This window comes from Natrix helvetica (genome assembly GCF_964273705.1).
Source record: "Natrix helvetica genome assembly, chromosome: 9".
In the NCBI taxonomy this organism is placed as follows: domain Eukaryota; kingdom Metazoa; phylum Chordata; class Lepidosauria; order Squamata; family Natricidae; genus Natrix; species Natrix helvetica.
Genome location: NC_138560.1, coordinates 22,585,310 through 22,610,456, shown reverse-complemented (window position 1 = coordinate 22,610,456; position 25,147 = coordinate 22,585,310). Strand labels below are relative to the sequence as shown.

Here is a 25,147-nt window from a genome sequence, read left to right as displayed (position 1 = left end):
TGTTCTAGCTGATCATCAGAGACGCAGTGGCTCAGTGGCTAAGACACTGTGCTTGTCGATCAAAAGGTTGGCAGTTTGGCAGTTCGAATCCCTAGCACCGCGTAATGGAGTGAGCTCCCGTTACTTGTCCCAGTTTCTGCCAACCTACCAGAAGCACATAAAAACGCAAGTAGAAAAATAGGGACACCTATGGTGGGAAGGTAACAGCATTCTGTGCGCCTTTGGCATTTTCGGACATTGCTGGCTCTTCAGCTTTGAAACGGAGATGAGCACTGCCCCCTAGAGTCAGGAACGACTAGCACATATGTTCGAGGGGAACCTTTACTTTTTTTAGCACATCTACTGAAAGCACATAGGCTCTCTCTCCACTGCTCAAGTTACCCACTCAAGCATTTGTGTCCACTCAGCAGAGGGAACCACTCTGTTAATGTGACCAAGCTAATCGATTCTGTCTCCTTTGAAAGAAACTTTGCTGCTGAGATGCTGTTCTTTCCCCATTCCACAGAGCTCCACGCATCCTAATTCTTGCACACAAAAGAACCAGCCAGTTGGGTTTTTGTACCTTTTCAGTTATGCATCTCCCATTGCACACCTTGTTCTGATAATGCTGTTTCACAAAAGTTGCTTAATCTGATTCTTGATTTTAATCAGTTTCTGGGTTTATCCAAAACAACATTATAACAATATTGCACAACTGTGGCCTAACTAAATACAGGTAGCCTTCAACTTATAACAAAGTGCCTGGTCCAAGTTACATTGGACCCCCTCAAAACCCACTTACAACCCTGTTTTGGAATTCTAAAGTCATCTCCCCCAATCATGATCATCTGCCTGTACTTTGGGCACTTGACAACTGACCCACACACATTTATGGTGTTTTTCAGCACTGACTGTAGTACACAATGGTGGAAACCAGCATTTCCTTCTGGTTTCTAGCAAAACTGATCCATAGCAAACAATGAGTTTGCTTGGCGATTGTAGCGGTTGTTTAACAACCATGGTGTTTGCTTTTCAACCATTGCAAAAAAAGTTGTAAAATTTTATGACTGCCATGACTTATGACTATAGCTGCCAGGCTCAATTACTGTCATATGTTAAGGACTACCTGTAGAGTAGGTTCGTACACTATGATAAGTTACAAAATAACTAACCAAGGCTAATTCTAATCACCCAAGTTGTGCGAATGCAGCCATTAATTCTTTTCTGACCTAGTCACAAGAACTTGTTGCTAAGGTGATGGCTTAGGAGCCGGAACACCAAGGGTCAAATCTGTGTACAACTGCATAAATTCACTGGGTGTCTTTGAACCAGACACCGCCTCACAGCAGAGTCCAGATCAAGTGGATTGTTGTGGGGGGGGGGAGCAGAAGGAAGAAGCACTGCATGAACTGCTCTGGGCCCCTGAATGAAAGCTTGGATGGAAATCAAACAGATCAATGGAAGCCAGTCAATAAATACAAAGGCTTAGTGCACCACATTGCGTGGATCCCGGCTGAGGATTTCTGGCCACTGCAACAGAGCTGGTGGCAACACTGTTTTGCTGTCTTTTGTTCCCATCCATGCTAACTTTTATCCATAGACTGGCTAGTGAGGAGAAGGGGGGGGGGGAGGAAGAGAGAGAGAGAAAGAGGGGGGGGAGAGATTGATTGATTTTAATGAAAGAGCAAGACATATTCAGCCCCTTTATTTGTAAAATGAATGCTTTTCAGGGACATGAGATATTTATTGAAACAAACACTGTAGTTTGGTAGAGGAGACAAGGGGAGGGGAGAGATTACCAGAGATGGATGGATGGATGGATGGACAGATATTTTATTTGTTTGTTATTTGTCGCCCACCTCACTATCAAGCAATGATAATGACTGGCTGGCTGGCTGGCTGGAGAAAGAAAGAAGAAAGAAAGAAAGAAAGAAAGAAAGAAAGAAAGAAAGAAAGAAAGAAAGAAAGAGAAGGAAGGAAGGAAGGAAGGAAGGAAGGAAGGAAGGAAGGAAGGAAGGAAGGAAGGAAGAAGGAAGATGGATGGATAGATGGATGGATGGATGGATGGATAGATAGATAGATAGATAGATAGATAGATAGATAGATAGATAGATAGATGATAGATAGATAGATAGATAGATAGATAGATAGATAGAAAGAAACAGGCAGGAAGATGAGAGATGAGGAAGAGGGAAGGAGGGAAGGAGAGAGAGGGAGACAGAGAGGGAAGAGAGTGACAGAGAGAGACAGGGAGAGAAAGGACAGAGGGAGAGAGGGAAAAGAGAGAGAGAGAGACTTCAACAGAAAACAAATGCCAGGCCTGGTGAATGTCTGTCCAGAGATGAGTCATTTTTCTATTTTAGAATAGCTATCTTATTATTTATTTCTATCATTTCCAAAACAAAATCACATGAAAAATTCTGAGAATGGTCCTGGCGAGGCAGGCCTGGCCTTTGAGTCAGAGTTAACCTCCAAGCCAAAATTGCTTGAGCAACGTTCCCCCCCCCCTCCAGTTGTGTAGCTAAGTCCTGTCTTCATTCCTTACTGAATCCTGTGTCTCTTTGTACAGTTGAAACCAAGCTGTATGATGATATCGTGTGTGTGTGTGTGTGTGTGTTAACTCACATATTAATGAATGTCAATGCTCCATGGTGATTGTTGGAACATGTCTTATCATCCAATCACCCAATCGTAGGGCTGGAAGGGACCTTGGAGGTCTCCAACTCTGTGCCCAAGGCAGGACTCCTTATACCTCCTGAAAATATTGGCTTAAATTCAAATCCACTATGCAATTCTCCAAGTGGTCAAGTTGTTGTCTAGTCTATTTTTGAAAACCTCCAGTGATGCAACCCCCACAATTTGACCTAGGAGTACTCATTTTGAAAGTTCTAAGCCCCAGAGCTCACTGTAACAACATTGCCAAAAAGGCATTCAGAGTTGTCAACCTTATTTTACGTAGTTTTCTCTCTGGTAACGCTATATTTCTAACTAAGGCATTCAAAACCTTTGCCAGACCTATCCTTGAATACTGCTCACCTGCCTTGAATCCATACTGCGTTTCGGACATTAAAACATTAGAGAGGGTCCAGAGGTATTTTACAAGAAGAGTCCTCAACTCCTCTGCTTGTAATAAAATTCCTTATACCACCAGGCTTGAAATTTTAGGCCTGGATAACCTTGAACTACGCCGTCTATGTTCTGACCTGAGCTTAGTGCACAAGATAATCTGTCATAACGTCCTACCTGTTAATGACTACTTTTACTTCAACCGCAATTACACAAGGGCCATCAATAGATACAAACTGAATGTAATCCATTGTAATCTTGATTGCAGGAAAAATGATGTCAGCAATAGAGTAGTAAATGTATGGAACACCCTACCTGATCCTGTTGTTAGTTCCTCTAACCCCCATACCTTTTACCTTAAACTGTCTCCCGTGGACCTTACGTGTTTCTTAAGAGGTCCATAAAGGAGGCATACATAAGCCCAACAGCCTGCCTACCGTCCCTGTCCTACTGCCCCATTTATATGTACTCTTTTTATGTGTTTATGGCTATCTTTTGCTTATTTATATCCATTTATTTGTGCCATTTTTTTCACGTGTTTCATACTTGTTTCCTTGTACTTTCTGACAAATGAATGAATGAATGAATGAATGAATGAATGAATGAATGAATGAATGAATGAATGAATTCCAGGAGGCAAAGTTCCATTGATGAATTGTTCCCATTAATCATTCTCTTACAGGGGAGAAGTGTCCACTCCTGGAGAAAGAAAATCTCCGGCTGGACCACAGCAGTGATGAATTTGTAAATATAACTGGTAAGTGGGTCCTCCAGATTCTCCTCCTTCTCCTTCCTCCACATTCGAGGGATTGAGATAACCTTGCTTGCTTGACCTGCCCCATCCATTGAGGTCTAGCTATTGTGCAGCCCACTTGAGCCAAGAACTTACTAAGCATCCAAAAAGTATGGCATTGTCCTCCCCAGGGGCAGATGGGGTAGGGTGGGATGTGGCAGGAGGTGAGGCTGCTGTGGGGGTCACAGCCCAGATATTGTCCAATCCTTCCTTTTACCTTGAAGCCTGATCTGTAAGCCTGAAATTAATCCAAGGAATAGAACCTTAGTCTGCCATTTCATGACTGCAGCCTAGATTGTCATTTTGGCACTTTTCCCAGGGCTGAGAAATGGAAGACAAGAAGTAGAATAGAATAGAATAGAATAGAATAGAATAGAATAGAATAGAATAACAGAGTTGGAAGGGACCTTGGAGGTCTTCTAGTCCAACCCGCTGTCTAGGCAGGAAACCCTATACCATTTCAGACAAATGGTTATCCAATATCTTAAAAACTCTCAGTGTTGGAGCATTCACAGCTTCTGGGAGCACATTGTTCCACTGATTAATTGTTCTAAGTGTCAGTAAATTTTTCCTTAGTTCTAAGTTGCCTCTCCTTGATTAATTCCCCCTCATTGCTTATTGTCCTTCCTTCAGGTGCTTTGGAGGATAGCTTGACTCCCTCTTTTTTGTAGCAGCCCCTGAGATATTGGAAGACATCTATCATGTTTTCCCTGGTCCTTCCTTTCATTAAACTAGACATACCCACTTCCTGCAACTGTTCTTCATATGTTTTCACCTCCAGTGCCCTAATCACCTTTGTTGCTCTTCTCTGCAGAATGTCATCAAATGGGCTTGTTTGGAGAATAGGTCTATTATGGTCCAAATGACATGTTTTCCCCACTATCAGGGAGTACTACGATAAAGTCCATAGTGATTTTCTCCCATGGATGGGAAGGATCCTCCACTTGTTGGAGCAGCCCGGGGGGGGGGGGGGGGGGCTCCCTGGTCTCATTTTCATGACTGCACAGATGGCACAACTTTTGACCTGGTCTCCAATGCCTTTTTTCCTCCTTGGCCACCAGAAGTGCCTTCTTCCCAGGTGTAAGGTCTTTAGACAGCTGAAGTGCTCCTCCTGCATGTCATCATAGCTCCTTTGGAGTACGTGGGGGCACAGGCTGTTGGGGAAGTAAAGTTTGGATCCTTTCCACGCTAGCCCATCTCGGAGGGTTAGAACCCTTGGGTTGTCTTTGTGCCAGAGGTCGTTCGGCAGTTTGTTTTTTTTAAACTTTTGTGTTAGAGCTCCACTCTGCCATTGCGCTTGCCTTTGGGCGGTGGCTTGAGAGGCTGGCTGGGAGGAGGGAAGCATGGCGTGAATCACCTCCTCCCATTTGCTGTTATACTGGGGCTTTTGTGATAATGCATCTGCTACTACCACGATGGTGAATCTATGGCAAATGTGCCACAGGTGGCACACAGAGCCCTCTCTGCGGGCACATGCACAGTCGCCAGCTGGTCTTTGTGGGAGCTGGAGCACCAGAAAACAGCCTGAAAATGGCTCAAAAAACAGCCAAAAAGGGCCAAAAAACAGGCCATTTTCAGGCTATTTTTCAGCTGTTTTCGGGCACAAAACTGGCCTGAAAATGGCCTGAAAACAGCCTTAAAAAGGCCCAAAAATGGTCTGAATGTGGCCCAAAACTGCCTGAAAATGGACTGAAACCAGCCAAAAACAGCGTTCCAGTTTGGGCACTTGGTGCCAAAATGATCACTGTGCTAGTAGATACATTCCCCCAGGGGTGTAGTTCATCGTGAAGTTGAAATGATTGAAATATTGTGCCCACCAGTTTCCATGGGTGCATTACTTGGAATGCTAACATCAAGGGTGAAAAGTAGATCCTCTCCTTTAAAAACTATGGCCTGCAACCTTACCTGGAGCACAGAGGAAAGGAGACACCTGCTTTGCCTGAAATCAGAGGTGCCCATAACTTCAGTGGCTACTTTTGCCTGGCTAATGTGCCCTTGTGTCTACCAGTTTTTTGCAGCAACATTTCCATAAAGAGATATTATGTTAAGGCAGTGTTTGTCAATCTTAACAACTTTGACTCAGGTGAACTTCAACTCCCAGAATTCCCCAGCTCTTTAAGATGTGTAGAATTCAACATCCAGAATTCCCCAGCCAGCAAACTGAGCTGAGGTCTAACTATTTTAAACGATGTTGCTTAGGGAATTCTGGGAGTTGAAGCCCACGTGTGTGAAAGTTGCTAAATTTGGGAAACATTGCCTTAACGCAGTTGAGGAGCTGTTGCTACAACAGACATTTATGGAGCCTTTATGGAGCTGTTGTTACAACAGATGTTCCTGCTTAGACACAGGGTGCCTCAGGAGTTATGGGCAAGGTTAATTTCAAGTGTCTCCTTCCCTCTGTTGCTAAGATTTAGAAACCCTTTTTTAAGGGATGCTCGTCATATGTTCCAAAAGATACTCCCAGCATCTTTTGCATTGGCACAGACAAAAGACATGATGTGTTGAAATGGGGACATTTCAAAACATCTCGAGTTTATTCCCCAATGTTTCCCCCCCCTCCCCTGGAATGAGATCAGGCATAAAATGTTTTGATCTTAACGTACCAAAGGATGGAGCTAAATACCTCCCATCCCTGCTATAACGATATTATGTACCTGCGTTTTTACAATGCCCAATCCTTTTTATCCAGTCCTTGTGCTTCTGCCTAGAAGGGGATTTATGTCTTAGGCCCCCTATCCTGGGTGCCTTTGATGGGAAGATTTAATCATATCCGCTATCAAAAGCATTCATTCAGATGTTTGAACACTGAAGGGGAAACAGCTGATTACGGACCCCTGAAGTGCCCCATCTATCGTTCCCCGAGGACTGAGCTAATCTCATCGCACATTGTTTGGACAGCTTCCAGCAGGCAATTGTACACTTCCTACGAGATGATCCGTACTGTAGAATCCCCTGAAAAGTCACCAACTATTGTGTCATAGCAACAGTTGCTGGATGAGATGGATCAAAGTGAAATTTAAGCTTTGGATGGAGTGTGTCTGTGTGTCTGTTTGTGGGATGCTTTGCATTTTCACTGTGACTTGGGACTGCGACATTTAAGTGGTGGGTGGAAATAGACTCTGAAGCCTCAACATTTTGAAGTCCTTATTTTCCTGAAAGCAAAATGCTATGCCTTTTCTTACTTTAGACCCGTGATGGTGAACCTATGGCATACGTGCCACAGGTGGCACATGGGGCACTCTCTGTGGGCAAGCAAGCCGTCACCCCAGCTCAGCTCCACTGTGCATGTGTAAATGCCTCCTGCTAGCCAGCTGATTTTCAGGTCTCTGGCGTGCATGTGCAAGGGGAGGTGGGGCATGCAGGAGACGTGCAAGCATGCGTGGGGGCGCCCCCCCCACTTGTGGCCTGTTTTTATTCCAAGAAGGCTGCAGGGAGGCCTATTAGGCCCAAAACGGGGCACAGGGGGACGTGTGCACATGCGTAGGGGGCAGGGGGGAAGGGAAGGGGGCGCACATGTGTTTTCATCCCATGACGACAAAAAGGTTAGCCATCCCTGGTTTAGACCAATTAAAGGAGCAGCCAATCTCAGTAAGCACTAGAGATGTACCACACTCAAAGATGGACATATTTTCACCTATAAAAGACCCACAGCTATCCCTTCTAATGCCCTACAGCAGTGTTGGCGAACCTTTTCGCCGCCGAGTGCCAACATGGGAACGCACACACGCTCGTGGGGGAATGCTGGAAACTGGAAGAGCAGCTTCCTGGCACATGTGCACATGCCGAGAAGCTGAGCTTCTGTTTTCTGGTGTGTGCTTGGCAGCCCACCGGTCACCTGGTCTTTTGGTTTCTGGTGTGCATGTGTGCCGGAAACCAGAATCTCAGCTTCCCAGTGCGCGCATGTGCACCAGAGAGCTGATCTTCTGTTTTCCAGTGCCCCTGTACGCAAAGATATGCACGCTGGAACCCAGAAGAGCAACAGGCAACAGCTGGCGTGCCCAGAGAGATGGCTCCGCAAGCCACTTTTGGCACACGTGCCACAGGTTCACCATCCCTGCCCTACAACTTACTATCCCCCTGTATTTATATTTTCACGGATTAGCCTTTATTATCCTTCAGGGTGAATAGAGAAGGTATTATGAACCAATAGAGAAAGTTCAAAAGATAGATGGTGAAATCAGATTCTCCAACCTGGTGTTTCCCCCTCCCTGCGTTGCGTTACAACATCCCAAATTCCCAACAGATTCTCAGCTTACCTTCTTCTCTCTTTTCCAGGATTTAATCTAATCAAAAGGTTTGGTCTTCTGAAGACCTCATCGGTGAAGAAGATACGCAATCCCAAAGGTCCGATGATCCTCCGATTAGGCAACACTTCCTTGGTTCATCAGGCGAAGTGAGTGTCCTCTGCTCTTGACTCTGAAAACTGCTACATGACCGTTGCTTGCGCATAACCTGTTTTCTGTGCAAATTTATACCATGCATCAATTTCTGTTCTAATTCTTAGTTCTAACTGTGTGCTGGAGGAATTTGTTTTGAGGCGATAAATAATATAGCAGTAAAACATGTCTGCTGGCTGAGAAACTGACCAGATCTTAGCTGGTTTAGAAGCCTTCTTTCACCCCATATATCAGTGGGCGGTGAAGGTCTACCAGGAAGGTGTACAAAAACAGCCATAACCAACTGTGATGACCGGGATTTTCAGACATGATTGTTAAGGTAGATATAGATAGTCTTAATGCTGGAAACGATTGAGGGCAAAAGAAGAAGGGGACGACAGAGAATGAGGTGGATGGATGGAGTCACCGAAGCAACCGGCGTGAGCTTAAATGGACCCCAGAGAATGGTAGAGGACAGGAAGCCTGGGGGAAACATTGTCCATGGGGTCACGATGGGTTGGACACGATTTCACAACTAACAACAACAACAAGATAGTCCTCAACTTAGAACCATTCATTTAGCGACTATTCCAATTTACAACAATGCTGATCTGGTCCGCGTGCTTACGACTAGCATAGCATCCCCATGCTCAGGTGATCAGAATTCGAACACTTGACAACCGACATTATATATATATATACATACATACATACATACATACATACATACATACACACACACACACACACACACACACACAGACATCATATACATACAACATATACATACACATACACATACACACACACACACACACATATATGTTTGTGTGTGTGTGTGTGTGTGTGTGTCCTTACTTAGCAACGGACATTCCAGTTGTGGCCGCAAGTTGAGGATTACTCATATTTAGGAAACAGCAGTATGGGAAGGGGAGTAACTGCGAATATAGGTGGGCACCAGTGGCCAATTTTGCTTCTGAAACGCTGCCCACAACCCAGGGGGGGAAAGGATCCTCGGAGCTGCTTGATATGGTTGTTCTTGCTGAATGCAGGATCGGCCTGAAATTCATCCTGATTGTTCCAGATAGCCCCATGGCTTCTAGATGCCCATTGATTGATCATCATCTGTGTTTCTCCAGGACCATCTACTTTCAATAGATATTATTGGAGGAGATCCACAGTCATCAAGCAGAAATTTAGTAGTAGCTTTCAGACTACAGGCAGTCCTTGGCTTACAACTGTTCATTTAGTGACCATTCAAAGCCACAACGGCATTGAAAAAGTGACTTGTAACCCTTTTTCACAGTTACGTCCTTTGCAGCATCCCCATGATCATGTGATATAAAATTCAGATGCTTGGCAAGAGGTTCGTATTTATGACCATTGCTCTGTCCCCTTTTGCAGCCCTTGACAATCAAAGTCAATGTGGAAGCCAGATTCACTTAATAACTGGGTTTCTAAATTATCAATTGCAGTAATTCACTTAACAACTGAGGCAAGGAAGGTCATAAAACGGGGCAAACTAACAAATGCCTGACATAAAAACAGAAATTCAGGGCTTCATTGTGGTCATAAGTCAAAGACTACCTGTAATAAATTTTACTAAAGCTTTGCTAACTGGAGACTTCTGCCTTTTAATGAAGTTTATTAGTCTGAAAGCTTCTACTACAGGGGTGTCAAACTTGCATTGTCAGGTTGTTGTATCACGACTTTTCCCTCCTTTGCTAAAATGGGGATGGGTGTGGTCAACGGGTGACACATCTGGCCCGTGGGCCACGAGTTTGACACCCCTGTTCTACTAGATTCCTAATGTTTGCAATTCCAAATAGTATCTATTCATCTCCAAGATCGGAGGGCAGGTAATCCTTTACTCTAGGAATGCCATCTTCAGGAGTCAGAGAAATGAGATAACCGATACTCCCCTCTTGAAGAACAGCATCTCCTCTGAGGTGCAATCACCCTTTTTCCTGTTGCTTTCCAAGAACTCCTTTGAAACTTGGTTATTCTAGCAGGCCATGTTGTTTCCATCTTATTTCCCCTGGCCATGGGATGCTGCTTTACGGGGGCTGGTTTCATGGATTAACTGATTAATATTCCTGATTCTACTGACTATGATTATTCATTGTGTTATTGATATGCTTTGTTCTTATTGTGTTGAGTATTTTTTTGACTTTCATATGTTTGGGATGTATGCTACTCGAAATCATTATTGGGCTTAGATGCCTAGTAAAATAGCAATAAATAACAGAATAGGAAGGGACTTTGGAGCTCTTCTAGTCCAACCCCCTGCTCAAGCAGGATAGTGTATATCATTTCAGACAAATGGTTGTCCAATCTCTTCTTAAAAACCTCCAGTGTTGGAGCACCTACAACATCTGGAGGCAAACCTTTACGCTGATTAATTGTTCTAACTATCTGGAAAGTTCTCCTTATTTCTAGATTGGTTCTCTCCTTGATTAGTTTCCATCCATTGCTCTATATTCTGCCTTCAGGTGCTTTGGAGTCTAGGTTGACCCCAGTTTCTTTGTGGCAGCCTCTTAATAAATAATATGTGCATGTGCAGTTCTGCCTCCCATATGAACAACAAACCAGAATTGAACTTGGGGAAGCAATAGTTGATAGCCATCAACTCATCAGCTGGTTGGATGTGGGGAGCTTTCTATGTTATGATGAGGAGTAAAAAGTGCACTGCATGTTGTGTGACTCTAGCAATTGTGGTTGGCTTCAAATGGTAAATTCGGGCAGAATTTGTTAGTTCTCAGGTGAAAGACCAACATAAATCCCAAGGAAGCTAAAAAATGATCCTAGGAGCTGTAGTTGTCAGGGTTCAGAGAGCATCCTCCATCAAATAAGATCACGAAGCTAGAAATTCCACCAAGTTCCATTTTATTAGAGAAGCCATGCTGGCACATCTGGGAAAACCCAAATCTGAAAGCTTTCAGGTTTTCCCCATGAGTTGAAAGTTCAAGTCCCCGCCCCACATGTCCCACACATGCCCCAATCAGCCACTGTCATGAAGGAAGATTCCTCCCATCCACATCTGTCCAGGTGCAGGACAAGACAACCTTGACTTTCTGCGAAGGAATGTTATTATGGCTACATATCTCCCATGGTCCATACACTCCTCCCTCCCAGTTTCCCACAGTAGGATATGTTTGAATATGTGGCAGGCTTGAAGCCCTATACAAAGATGGCTTCCAAGCCTGACAACAGTATTTATGTATTGTTGCCTGGAAAACAGTATGGGTGTATCTATTTAATCACTCATTGGTGTTGAACCAAGCTAGGAGTCATGACCCTTTTATGTTCCTCACCCACACCAAGCTGTGATCACTGCCTCCCGCAAAGAATTTATATTCTAAACCAGTAATCCCCAACTTCAGGTCTCCCACTTGAGTTGGGTCTCAAATCGATGTATGATGAATGTGGCTGAGAATTTATTTTATTATTTATTATTTATTTATTTATTTATTTATTTATTTATTTATTTATTTATTTATTTATTATTTTTTGTTTGTTTATTTATTTATTTATTTATTTATTTATTTATTTATTTATTTATTTATTTATTTATTATTTATTTATTTAGATTTCTAGACCGCCCCCTCTCCCCGAAGGGACTCGGGGCGGTGTACAGGTATAAATTTAAAAAACCATACAAACAATAGTATACATAGCTAAAATTAGATTAAATAGCCCCTGTACGAATTTATAAAAATTAAAAACTTAGACCATAAAACCAATCATAAAAATTTAAAAATAAAACTGAGGTGGGAAAGCTGGAATTAGGCCAGGCCGGCTAGCTGAAACAGGTGGGTTTTGAGTTTCTGACGGAAGGAGCGGAGGTCCGTAGTCATTCTAATGTCAGGGGGAAGGTCATTCCAGAGGGTCGGGCCCATCACAGAGAATTATGGGAGTTAAGCTGTGTTGTTGCTAAGGAAGGCTTTGTAGATCTACTCAACACATAAGAAACTTTATCTTGTCAATCCGTAGTTTCTGCTGAGAGTATTTGGTTTATTCAGCCAATAAGCCATAATTAAAGAATGGCTTAGTACACTATGTAAAATTATGCCAATCACTGAGCCCAAACAGAATTTGGAAAGTGGTATTTGTGATTAGGTTTGAAGATCATCCCTCATTGATAGTTGTGGAGTTTGACACAACATTTTAACTTTAAAATAAGATTCCATGCAATGACCAGGTTCACACAGCTTTGCGGACCACAATCTACCAAACCCCACTTTAATCTTGATTAACATATTGTCCGAATACAAGCTGAGAGCTCAGAGGAGAGCAGGATTGCCATGTGAGCCTCTGGAAAATCCTTGAATGGTGGGGAGAGACAGCTGTCCTAAATCAATTAATCCTTGGATCCCTGATATCTCAATGCAGAACAGTCTCTACTCGGAGTACCCAAAATCTGAGCCAATCTAAGACCCAAAACTGAGCAAACCAGTCAGGAAACTCCTCTGTAACTGCAATCAAATAATACAACTATCAGAGGTGGGTTGCTCCCAGTTCAGCCCTGTTTGGCCAAACCAGTAGTGGCAGTGATGTGACAAAATAGCTATGTTAAAATGAATCAGCTTTAACCTAGGCGAAGGCAACAGTTTGCATCTGGCCTGGTTTGTTTTGCTGTGCGTCCCCTAGCGAAGACGGTTGGGGTTCTCCAAACGGTGGGTTTTGCGGGTGGTTTAGCTTCAGCTGAACGACTAGAAGGACCCGTCAATCCTGGAAAGTCAATCGCTGCCCAAAAGCAACACAGGCTTTGAGACTTTTCCAGGCCCGTCAGCAATTCCTCCTGCTTGGCGGGTGTTTTCTTGCTCCAGCAAAACCTGGCATCCAGTCGGACAGGACTAGACTGACGGCCTGCAAATGCTGAAGCTGTTTACTAGCTGGGTTGGGCTGCCCTTTCCTGGGGCCTGGACAGGAAAGCCAGACGCAAGGTGGGTGGGGTGGGGGAGGTCATTCAGATGTCCCCTCTTCTTCTGCTTATACACAGAAAGCAGCTTAGCTTCAAGCACAGCAGCCAAAAGCTCCCAAGATTACTCAACCTTGTGAGTCCTTCTTCCAAGTCTCTCATGAACTGGCTGAGAGTTTAAGTGGGAACTGTGAAAACTCCAGAGGCTTCCAGAGGCTTTTTTTTTTCAAGCTTACCATCTCCCAAAGATGCTTTTCCAAAAAGCAACTGGGCTTTCTTTGTTTTTTTCCTTGAAAATGGGAGATGCATAACTGAACAGGTACAAAAACCCAACTGGCTGGTTCTTTTGTGTGCAAGAATTAGGATGCGTGGAGCTCTGTGGAATGGGGAAAGAACAGCATCTCAGCAGCAAAGCTTCTTTCAAAGGAGACAGAATCGATTAGCTTGGTCACATTAACAGAGTGGTTCCCTCTGCTGAGTGGACACAAATGCTTGAGTGGGTAACTTGAGCAGTGGAGAGAGAGCCTATGTGCTTTCAGTTGATCAGCTAAAAAAAGTAAAGGTTCCCCTCGCACATATGTGCTAGTCATTCCTGACTCTAGGGGGCAGTGCTCATCTCTGTTTCGAAGCCAAAGAGCCAGCGCTGTCCAAATATGTCTCCATGGTCATGTGACCAGCATGACTAAATGCCGAAGGTGCACGGAATTCTGTTACCTTCCCAACAATGGTGGTTCCTATTTTCTACTTGCCTTTTTACATCCTTTCAAACTGCTAGCTTGGCAAAACTGGGACAAGTAACGGAAGCTCACTCCATTACACTGCGCTAGGGATTCGAACTGCTGACCTTTCTGATCGACAAGCTCAGCATCTTAGCCAATGAGCCACCCCATCCCCATTTTCATACTTACCACTTCCCAAAGATGCTTTTCCAAAAGGCAACTGGACTTTCTTTGTTTTTTTTTTCCTGGAAAAAGTTTTGCTTCTCATCCAAGAAGCTTCTTCAGTTCATGAAAATGCTTTTGTTTCCTCTGGTATTCTTCAAATGGTTTAAAGTGGGGCATCTATGGATGCTGCCTAGTGATGCTGGGGAGATTGTTTTGCAGGAGGATGCATCGCAGAGGGCACTTTCCCCTTTATAAAGCAGGGATGGGAGATCTGGGACCCTCCAGACAGTGATGGATGACATCTTCCTTCCATTAACCATGCTGGTTTGGACCACTGGGATACAGAGTCCAGCAGTGAAGCATCTGAAAGGCCCCAGGAACCCCATTAATGTAACCTCTCCCTCCAGCCCCCTTCGGGACACTCCTGCTTCGTCCCCCACCATTGCACCCAAGGCCTGTTTCCCTCTCAGCTCAGAACACATGCAGTGCAGGAATGAAGCAGCTTCCACTGAGATACCGGTGGTGATACCAGCATCCAAGACAACTATTTTGAGATCATGAATCAATGTTTGTTTGGTGCTCAGCTGCAGACTGATCAGGGCAAGAATCCAGGATAAAACATCCCAGACAGAGTGCTGTGCCGCCTTTGTTTAAATCCACGGAGATTTGCTTACTGTCTCCCTTGACAACAGGGTCAACTGCTCCACCATTCCTTCAATCAGGAACTTTTGTCTAACAGTCAACAGTAAGTGACCATCCTATAATCTAGAATCATAGAATCATAGGATTGGAAGAGACTTTGGAAATATCCTAGTTCAATCTCCAGCTCAAGGCAGGAGTCCTTATACCCGTGATGGCAAACCTATGGCATGTGTGCCCGAAGTGGCATGCAGAGCAGAGGTGGGTTCCTACCGGTTCGGACCAGTTCGGCTGAGTAGGTGGGAACTCGGCCTGCCATGCCCCCAAACTGGTTCTCTCAGCAGTGCCATAGGTGTCGCCATCTTTTTTGCTCCTGTGCATGTGCAGAAGCATTTTTAGGACAGCGCATGAACGTGTAGCATGCCTCAAGCATGTGTATGCATGTGCATGAAGCGCAAGTGTGCATTCAGTGCATCCCGGAGCGAACCAACAGTAACATTAGCCAGAACCCACCCCTGACGCAGAGCCATGTTGCCTGGCACATGCAGCGGTGCCCATTCCGGGTTTCTGGTGCGCATGCGACAATCAGCTGGTATGCGGCACTGCTGGAAACCAGAAGAGCTGGTAACTGGAAGACTTGCTGGTTAGCGCACATGCACGCACCGGAAACCAGAAGTTCATTTTCTGGTACATGCATCCCCCCTGGGCAGCTCCTCTTCCTGGTTGTGGTCCAGATGAGCATGCACACACACATGAAGCGCATTCACACATGTGAAGTGCCCCTTCTCAGCAGTCATTGCTACCTGTGTATGCACACTTCCTTTTCAGCAGTTTGTGCCGAAAAGGTTCACCATCACTGCCGTATACTATCCTGGACAAATGGAATCTTTACTTGAAAACCATGAGTGGATGGAGTACCCACATTTCCAGGAGGCAAGCTGTTCCATTTCTTCATTGTTCTCATTGTCAGGAAATTCCTCTTTTCCAAGCGGGATCTCCCTCCGATGAGCTTCCACCCATTGCTTCTTGTCAGGAAGAGGCCTCAGGTGCTTTAGAGAACAAATTGGCTCCCTCTTCCCTGTGACAGCCCTTCAACTATTGGAAAAACAGCTCCATGATTCTCCAGGCCTGTTGCTTGGGATAACAGAGCTTGACCTTCTTCTGGGTGACCCCCCCCCCCCATGAGTTATTTGTCTCTATTATTTTTTTCTCATTGCTGTATATACATTAAAGGATGTGGTGGCTCAGTGGCTAAGATGCTGAGTTTGACAATCAGAAAGGTTGGCAGTTCAGTGGTTCAAATCCCTAGCGCCACGTAACAGAGTGAGCTCCCGTTACTTGTCCCAGCTTCTGCCAACCTAGCAGTTTGAAAACATGTAAAAATGCAAGTAGAAAAATAGGAACCACCTTTGGAGAGAAGGAAACAGCGTTCTGTGCACCTTCTGCATTTAGTGATGCTGGCCACATGACCACTGAGACGTCTTCGGACAGCGCTGGCTCTTTGGCTTTGAAACGGAGATGAGCACTGCCCCCTAGAGTTGGAAACGACTAGCACATATGTCCGAGGGGAACCTTTACCTTTATATATACCAGCGATGGCGAACCTTTTTTGGCTCGTGTGCCATAAGTGGGGGGAGCACAGGGGGGTCGTGTGTGGACGTGCTGCACCCATAATGCAATGCATGACCCCCCCAGTGCGCATGCGCGCACTACAGGCGCTCCCCTGCCCCATTTTTACATGCTTTTTTCTCCCTCCACAGGCTCCAGAGACTTTATAGGACCCTGGGGAGGGTGAAAACAGCCTCCCCCGCCCCACCGGACACCCTCCAGAGGCGTCAGGGAAGCCTCCGGATGGTCTCTGACGCCTTCGGAGCGCTCAAAACGACCTCTGAGCAAACTGGAAGTCACTTCCTGTTTGCTCGGAGGGTCATTTTGAGCGCTCCGAAGGCTTCAGGGAAGCTCATGAAGCCTCCGGAGGGCCTCGGGGGGAGGGGGCGGCTCTTTTTGCCCTCCCCAGGCTCCTATAAAGCCTCTGGAGCCTGGGGAGGGAGAAAAATGTCTTTAAAAAGGGTGAACAGCTGGCCAGCACGCGTATGTGCGCTGGCCAGCTGACAGGGCAGCGCCTCGCGTGCCCTGACAAATGGCTCCGGGTGCCACCTGTGGCATGCGTGCCATAGGTTCACCATCACTGATATATACATTTCCCTTTCAAGCTCTCCTCACAAGATTTTACTTCTCAGTCTTTTCATCAACTTTGTTGACTTTCTCTGTATCTTGTCCAGCTTTTCTGAATCTTTCTTCAAATGTGTCCAAAATCGGACACAGTACTTGAGGTGGAATTTGACCAACAGAAAATAAAATGGAATTATTACTTCCCCAAACTTGAAACTGAACTTCTGTTGATGTAACCTGAAACTAATTGGCCCCATCACACTGCTAGTTCATATTCAGTTTATAATCATTAATACATATCCAAAAAATGTTTCTACTGAGCCAGATATTCCAATACTATGCTCTCCCCCCCTCCCCCCCCCTCGTGTAAAAAAGCATTTGTCTTGGACAAATTCTATTACGCTAAGCCTATTTCTCTAACTTCTCAAGATCATCTTGAATTTCCTCAGGCTCCTGCTCTACTCGGGTTTTGGTCATTGGGGGTTGAATAAGCCTTCCCTTCATCTCTGAGAAGTTGAAGAGTGTGAAATTCAGGGCTGAACCCTGTGGCACTTTAATCCATGCTTCATTTCAGTTTGATGAGGAAGTAATAATGAGGGACCATTTTGAACACAATTTTAAAGTTGCCTGTGTATCCCCCGTCAAACCGTTCTGGCCCATGCTTAACAAGCTTGCTAATCAGAATTTTACAGAGAACAATGTCAAACGCTTTGCTGCAATAAAGACATATTATTTCACAGTGTGCTGCTATTTCAAAAGAGGGAGAAGGTTAGCCTGGTGAGGCTTGTTCTGGAGAAAGCAATGCGACTGCTAATCGTGGTGGCATTATTTGGAAAGTGAGCATTGATTAATTGTTTTTTTCCACTTTCTGTAGAAACCTTGCAGGTCAGCTGGGCCGGTCTGTGGTTCCCAGGTCTTCCTTTCCACCTTTTCACATGCCCATCTCCACTCATTTGGCACCTGCTCTCCGGGATATCTCAAACACTGTACCTAGAGCAGTGTTTTTCAATCTTGGCACTTTAAGGCATTTGGACTTCAACTCCCAGAATTCTGAGAGTTAATGGCTGGGGATTTCTGGGAATAGAAGTGTCCATCTCATCCTGGGCACCCTTGTTGTGAACTATTACCATCTGGCAGACGGTACAGGATAATAAAAACAAGGACAAACAGGCTGAAAAACAACTTTCATCCCAGGGCAGTAACCATATTGAATTCTATGGTATAGTACAATATCGGGTTTTCAATTTCAATTATATAGAAAGTAAAGTATGTATGTTTGTGTTTTTATTTTTATAGTTATAATGCAGGAGTGGGTCCCGGCTTCTGCTACTGCCGGTTCACTCAGGGATGCGCTTCGGGCGGGCACACGCTTTGCTCATGCACAGTGGTAAAAAACAAGATGGCGGTGCCTATGGCGCCGCCAATAGAACTGGTTCAGGGATTACTACCTACTTGGCCAAACCGGTCTCAACAGGTAGGAACCCACCTCTGTCATAATGTACACTGAAGACGGCATTTAATTTCATTGTACCATGTGCAATGACAATAAGCTAAACTAAACTAAACTAAACTAAACTAAACTAAACTAAACAAACTAAACTAAACTAAACTAAACTAAACTAAACAAACTAAACTAAACTAAACTAAACTAAACTAAACTAAACTAAACAAACTAAACTAAACTAAACTAAACGTCCAAACACCTTAAAGTTGCCAAGGGTGAGAAACGCTGACCTCAAAATTTGAACAAAGCATTAGCAAAGTCCTTAAGTGTTCTGAGTTGGGAATTGTCTGTCCGAGAGGTTTAAACTCAGCCAGAATTCAGAGATCTCCTGCACACATTTTTTCCTAGGTTTCAATCTTCCTTGTTCCTCCTGCTCTTCAATTTCCACATACCTTTTTTGTTGGAGAAGACTGAAACCAACTATGCTGAGTCCTCCTAGCTTTGCTTTCTTGTTAGCATTGTCCTTTCTTGACTGGGAAGTTGACGGGCTGGTTCTTTTCTTTTTAAAAAAATCTCTGAAGAAATCCTTCTCAACATCCTTTATTCACTTCAGCTCATTCTGAGCATTGAGACTTTCATTCCATGTATCGTTTTCTTTCTATTTTCTTTGTTAATGTTCTGACCTTTCTAATACATGTTCATTTTTTAAAAATTTAGATGTTCACCAAGCTTACTTACAGGACGCGGTGGCTCAGTGGCTAAGATGTTGAGATTATTGATCAGAAAGGTTGGCAGTTCGGCAGTTCGAATCCATAGCGCCATGGAACAGAGTGAGCTCCTGTTACTTGTCCCAGCTTCTGCCAACCTAGCAGTTTGAAAACGTGTAAAAATGCAAGTAGAAAAATAGGGACCACCTTTGGAGAGAAGGAAACAGCGTTCTTTGTGTCTTTGGCGTTTAGTCATGCCGGCCACAGGACCACAGAGACGTCTTCGGACAGCACTGGCTCTTCGGCTTTGAAATGGAGATGAGCACTGCCCCCTAGAGTCGGGAACGACTAGCATATATGTGCGAGGGGAACCTTAACCTTTACCTTTAAGCTTACTTATATCCATATTGCTTTATGCTATCTTCTATTTTTTGCCATCATTGCAAGCAGTCTTTCTCAACCTTGGCAGTTTTAAGGTATGTGGACTTCAACTCCCAGAATTCCCCAGCCAGCCTTGCTGCCAACTCTGATTGCAGCTGTTGTACTCTCAGTGCCTTTAAAAAAAGATTTTCCATCCATCGGAAATTTTCCTTTCTCATTAGCTTCTCTTACAATGGAATTCTCCTTATCACTGTGCTGAATTGCTTAAAATCTGGCTTTTTGGACTGCAGGGTTCAGCTACTATCAATCAAAGTACTGGAAACAGTACAGTGGTCATTGCAGTTTGACTTTAATTTATTCTGTGGCTATCTGCAAAAGCTGTGTGTTCCTTCTTTGATGAAGCTGCAGTTAATCCTTGGACCTTGGCATTTTTGCAAGACTGGCTGCTTAGGATTACAGTATATCATGCTTTGCATCCTCCACCACCATCCTCGGTCCTGCCCTAGTTATCTCAGGATAAAACTGGAAAAGTCTGGTGCAGATGAACCAGTGGCAAATATCATGGCTTCTGCTTCTCTTCCTCTCTCTTTTTTCTTCATGTGAATTAGAAGGGACCTGCCTTACACATTTTCATACATCTTTATTTTTGAGTGAGCTTAATCTATGTTTGTTTGTTGCCTTGGTAACGGATCTTATCCTTCTCCATCTTCTAAACTCACTACAAAGATATAAGTGTCTGCCAGAGACACAAAAGAGGAAGAGAGCATTGTTGTTAATGGAACACAAACCATTCCTCCTTTGTACACCAGTGATAATGTTTCACACATATGTGAAAGAGGCAGAGTTGTCAGCAAAATGGGACAAAACTGTTTTTATCATTTTTGACAAATCCGTTGGATCTGGCAGAGGCCTCTAATTGCATTTGTTTTGGGAGTGTTTGCTATTATTCCAATATCCTTCAATATGTTGGGTGATGGAAATTTTAGTCCATCTAAAGTTTTCAAACAGGAGTCTTTAAAACAGAATAACAAATTTGGAAGGGACCTTGAATGTCTTCTAGTCCAACCTCCTTTTTAAGCAGGAGATCCTGTACCATTCCAGACAAATAACTGTCCATTCACTTCTTAAACACCTCCAATCATGGAGCACTTACAACTTTTGGAGACATGACATTTTCAACGGTTAATTGTTCCAACTGTCAGGAAATTTCTCCTTAGTTCTCGGTTGGTTCTCTCCTTGGTTAGTTTCCATCCATTGCTTCTTGACCTGCCTTCGGGTGCTTTGGAGACTAGGTTGACCCCCTCTTTTTTATGGCAGCCCTCATGTCACCCCTAATCAGCTGATTAATTGTTCTCACTGTCTGGAAAGTCCTCCTTGGTTCTAGGTTACATTTTGCCTTGATAATTTTCCATCAGTTACTTCTTGTCCTGTGTTTGATGCATGGAGAGCAATCTGTGTGTCTGGAGATATGACATATCAGCTGCCTTCATTCAGGATTAACAGGGCAGAGTTACAAACCATGTGGCTTCATTTGCCAAGAGTTAAACCTGGCTAATTTAAACCTCAGTTAGTTTCTTTGTGGCTTAATCTGTTGTGCTACTTCAGATCATTTGGTCAGCTTATAGAACTACCTATTGTGCAATTCTGGGATATTGATTACTTCACCATTCAGATGAATCATAGTGTATGAGCTTAGCCCAGTGATGGTGACTCTTTTCAGCATCGAGTGACAAAAAAAAAAGAGTGTGCTTGCATGTGCGGCATCGAGTGCCGAAAGGGAAGCACTTCACGTATGTATGTGCCACAACTCTGAAGAGCTGCCCAGGGGCATGCACACACTGGAAAATGTATTTCCAGGTTACGGCACATGCATGCACTCCAGCCAGCAAGTCTTCCAGTTACTGCCATGCATGCGCAGACACCAATCAGTTGGCCGGCACGTATGCTCACCCTGGAAAATGGAAGACTAGCTCTTCTGGTTTCCGGCAATGCTGCACGCACAAAGGTTAGCTGATCGTCATGTGTGCATGTGCACCAGAAACCTGGAGGAGGAACAGGCAACATTGTGCATGCCAGGTGACATGGCTCTGCATGCCACTTTGGACACAGGTGCCATAGGTTCACCGTCATGGGCTTAGACGCTGATTCAGGCCGTCAGCTGAGCTTGGCTTCAGGGCTTTGACAGGATGCTAGGTCATGCAATGGAATGTAGTCCAGAATTGCAGGGCTCTTTCCTAGAGAGCACAGGGACAGTGGGGCTTGGAATGTGTGGTGACCCAGAAGAGAGCAAGGCTAGAAATCCCTTAGCAATTCACAGACTGTATCTATAGTTATGGTGATAATTACTTTAGCATGGCAAGATTCTGTTTATAGGCACACAAAAACAAAGGTATTACTCAGAAGTAACTCTAAGTGTTGGCTTTGATTCTTTGGCCATAACAAGTCAATCCTTCTGTCACAGGAGCAGCGGGACCCCCCATTGCAGGGCAGGGCAGAGGAATTTGGAGAGTTCCTGCAGGATAAAATCGATCATATCCGGAGAGGTTGGACCCACTCCAGTGCTCCAGTGGGGACGTCCGAGACTAGTCTTGAGAGACCATGCTGGGAGGAGTTTGACCCTGTTGTCATCGAAGATTTGGACAGGTTGCGCGGGCGACTGTGGGCCACCACATGTTTACTGGACCCGTGTCCCTCCTGGTTGGTGCTGGCCTCCTGGGAGGGCTCACGAGGCTGGCTACTGGGACTGGTGAACGCTTCGTTGGGGGAGGGCCTGATGCCGGCCGCCTTGAAAGAGGCGGTGGTCAGGCCCCTGCTCAAGAAGCCTTCTCTGGACCCAAAGGAGCTAGCAAATTATCGTCCTGTCTCCAACCTTCCTTTTTTAGCGAAGGTTGTTGAGAGTGTGGTGGCTCAGCAGTTTCCGCGCCACCTGGAGGAAGCTGATTATCTAGACCCGCGCCAGTCCGGCTTCCGACCCGGTCACAGCACGGAGACGGCCTTGGTCGCGTTGGTGGATGATCTCTGGAGGGCAAAGGATGGGGGTTGTTCCTCCATCCTTGTCCTATTAGATCTCTCGGCGGCCTTCGATACCATCGACCATGGTATCCTATTGCGCCGGCTGGAGGGGTTGGGGGTTGGAGGCACCGTGCTACGGTGGTTCCGCTCCTACCTCTCTGGCCAGACGCAATGTGTGTTGACGGGGGAGCAGAGGTCGACCGCAAGGCCCCTCATTTGTGGGGTCCCTCAGGGGTCGATCCTCTCGCCTCTCCTGTTCAACATATATATGAAGCCGCTGGGCGAGATCATCCGTGGTTTTGGGGTGAGTTACCATCTGTACGCTGATGATACTCAGTTGTACATTTCCACCCCAAACCACCCCAACGAGGCTGTCGAAGTGATGGCCCGGTGTCTGGAAGCCGTACGGGTCTGGATGGATGACAACAGGCTCAGGCTCAACCCCTCCAAGACAGAGTGGCTGTGGTTCCCGGCTTCCCGATTCAATCAGCATACTCCATCACTGACCATCGGGGATGAGCAATTAGCCCTGGTGGAAGGGGCGCGCAACTTGGGCGTCCTCCTTGATGATCGGCTGACCTTAGAAGAGCACGTGGCGGCCGTGGCAAGGGGGGGGTTCCACCAGGTTCGCCTGGTGCGCCAGTTGCGGCCCCTTTTGGACCGGGAGGCCTTGCGCACAGTCACTCACGCGCTGGTGACGTCCCGCCTGGACTACTGTAACGCTCTCTACATGGGGCTCCCCTTGAGGTGCGCCCGGAGACTGCAGTTGGTCCAGAATGCAGCCGCGCGGGTTATTATGGGGAGATCGAGATTCTCCCATATAACACCTATCCTGCGCGAGCTGCACTGGCTTCCTGTGGCCTACCGGGTGCGCTTCAAGGTACTGGTTACCATCTTCAAAGCGCTCCATGGCACAGGGCCCAGTTACCTGCGGGATCGCGTCCTGCCCCATACATCCCTGCGACCCATTCGCTCACACAGAGAGGGGCTACTCCGGGTGCCGTCCTCTAGAGAGTGCCAGAGGGCGGTGCCCAGGAGTAGGGCCTTCTCTGTGGTGGGCCCTACCCTTTGGAATGACCTCCCCCCAGACATCCGGACAACAACCGACCTTCGCTCCTTCCGTATGAAGCTGAAGACCTACCTGTTTTGTCAAGCCGGCCTGGCATAACGTTACAATCTTGCCACCCCAGGTCATTTTATAATGGGAAATTTTGTTTTTTAAAGTTTTTAGAGTTTAATATTTTTGGGGTTTTAAATTTTGTAAGTATGCTTATTTATGGACTTATTTTTACCTCCTCTGCACGATATATGGTGCTATCTTGATTATTGCTCTGTACGTCGCCCCGAGTCCCTGTGGGGAGAGGGGGCGACTAATAAGTTCAATAAAATAAATAAATAAATAAATAAATCCTACTACCTATCTTGCTGCTTTTGGCTGCTCTGACGGGCAGTGACCCACTTAGTTTCAGCTGAAATGGGCCTTTCTGTTTTAATTATTATTATTGCAATAAAATGTAGGATTTTCTTTCTTGCAAACTCATGCTCTCTATCATTGAGTAAGACACTATCTGCATCTACCATATATCACCATTCAAAGGGCATTTCCAATGACGTTGTGGACACCACCATTGTAGCCTCAATATATCTTTCGTGCCTTAGGGACAGATGTTGTGTTAGGGGTCCTGCTAGCTGCTGACCTGTAATTAAAATGGGTTATTGGATATCTGGAAACAATAGCTTGGAAAGCTCAGGTGCTTTTCTTGCTTTAGAAATGAAAAGCTGGCTCAAAAACCTTTGATTGCAACAACCTTTCAACTGGGGGCAAAATTTATATGCTGACATAAGGTGCACTTTAACAGGATCAGAATTATTGGTTTTGGACAGAAAAAGAGGAAACTGTAATCCCTGTTGCCATCTTGATTGGAAGACCTTCAGAAATAGAGCAAAGAGACCTTCCCTTTACTTTATAAGTGGATCAGAGGTGATATTCTGGAGAACCTGTAGCAGAAATTTTGATCAGTTCGGAGAACCGGTAAATGCCACCTCTGGCTGGTCCTGCCCCCATCTCTTCTAGGCCTCCCGAATCCCAGCTGATTGGGAGGGAATGGGGATTTTGCAGTATCCTTCCCCTGCCATGCCCACCAATACCACAGAACCGGTAGTAAAACATTTTGAATCCCACCACTGAAGTGGATCCTTGCCTGCTAAAAAACAGTAAACTTTTCTTTTTAAAAAATGTGTATCCCACTGCAAATTAACGCCATCCTCTTCGAAGCTTTGTACAGAATCAGTCTAAGTATGTAGGAATGAACAACATTTTGCACATGTCCAATGACACGTCACTTTTTATTATTCCACTACTTATTCCACCTGGGTAATAGCCAATATTGAACTTGCATTTATTGGAAGTCTTCAGAATACAGTACATGGGTTAGCTTTGTAAATTTGAACTGTCTGTTGGTTGAGCAATTGAATTGTTAGTGTGTTGAGAGAGACCGAACCTGAGAAAATAGAGATTTGCTTAATGCAGTATTTCACAATTTTAAAATGTGTGGACGTCGACCCCCAGAATTCCCCAGCCAACTTTAAGATGTATGCATTTCAACTCCCGAAATTCCCAGTCAGCTTTAAAGTACGGAGACTTCAACTCCCAGAATTCCCCAGCCACACGCTGAGCTGAAACCCACACTTTTCAAAGTTGGCTGGGGGATTTAAGAGGGAGTTGCAATCCATACCTTTTAAAGTTGATTGGGGAATCCTGGGAGTGGAAGTC

General features: G+C 45.1%; 1 protein-coding gene across 7 annotated transcripts in view; it reads left to right on the top strand.

Moving 5' to 3' along the window:
* The window catches only part of COL16A1 (collagen type XVI alpha 1 chain), a 289,804-nt gene that overhangs the window by 41,259 nt on the left and 223,398 nt on the right, over positions 1-25,147 (top strand). For all 7 annotated transcript variants that reach the window (XM_081962316.1, XM_081962321.1, XM_081962318.1 and 4 more), the window contains 2 exons: positions 3,728-3,802; positions 8,114-8,231. In XM_081962316.1, coding sequence (XP_081818442.1) covers positions 3,728-3,802; positions 8,114-8,231 — 193 coding nt within the window. The remainder of the gene's footprint in view (positions 1-3,727; positions 3,803-8,113; positions 8,232-25,147) is intronic.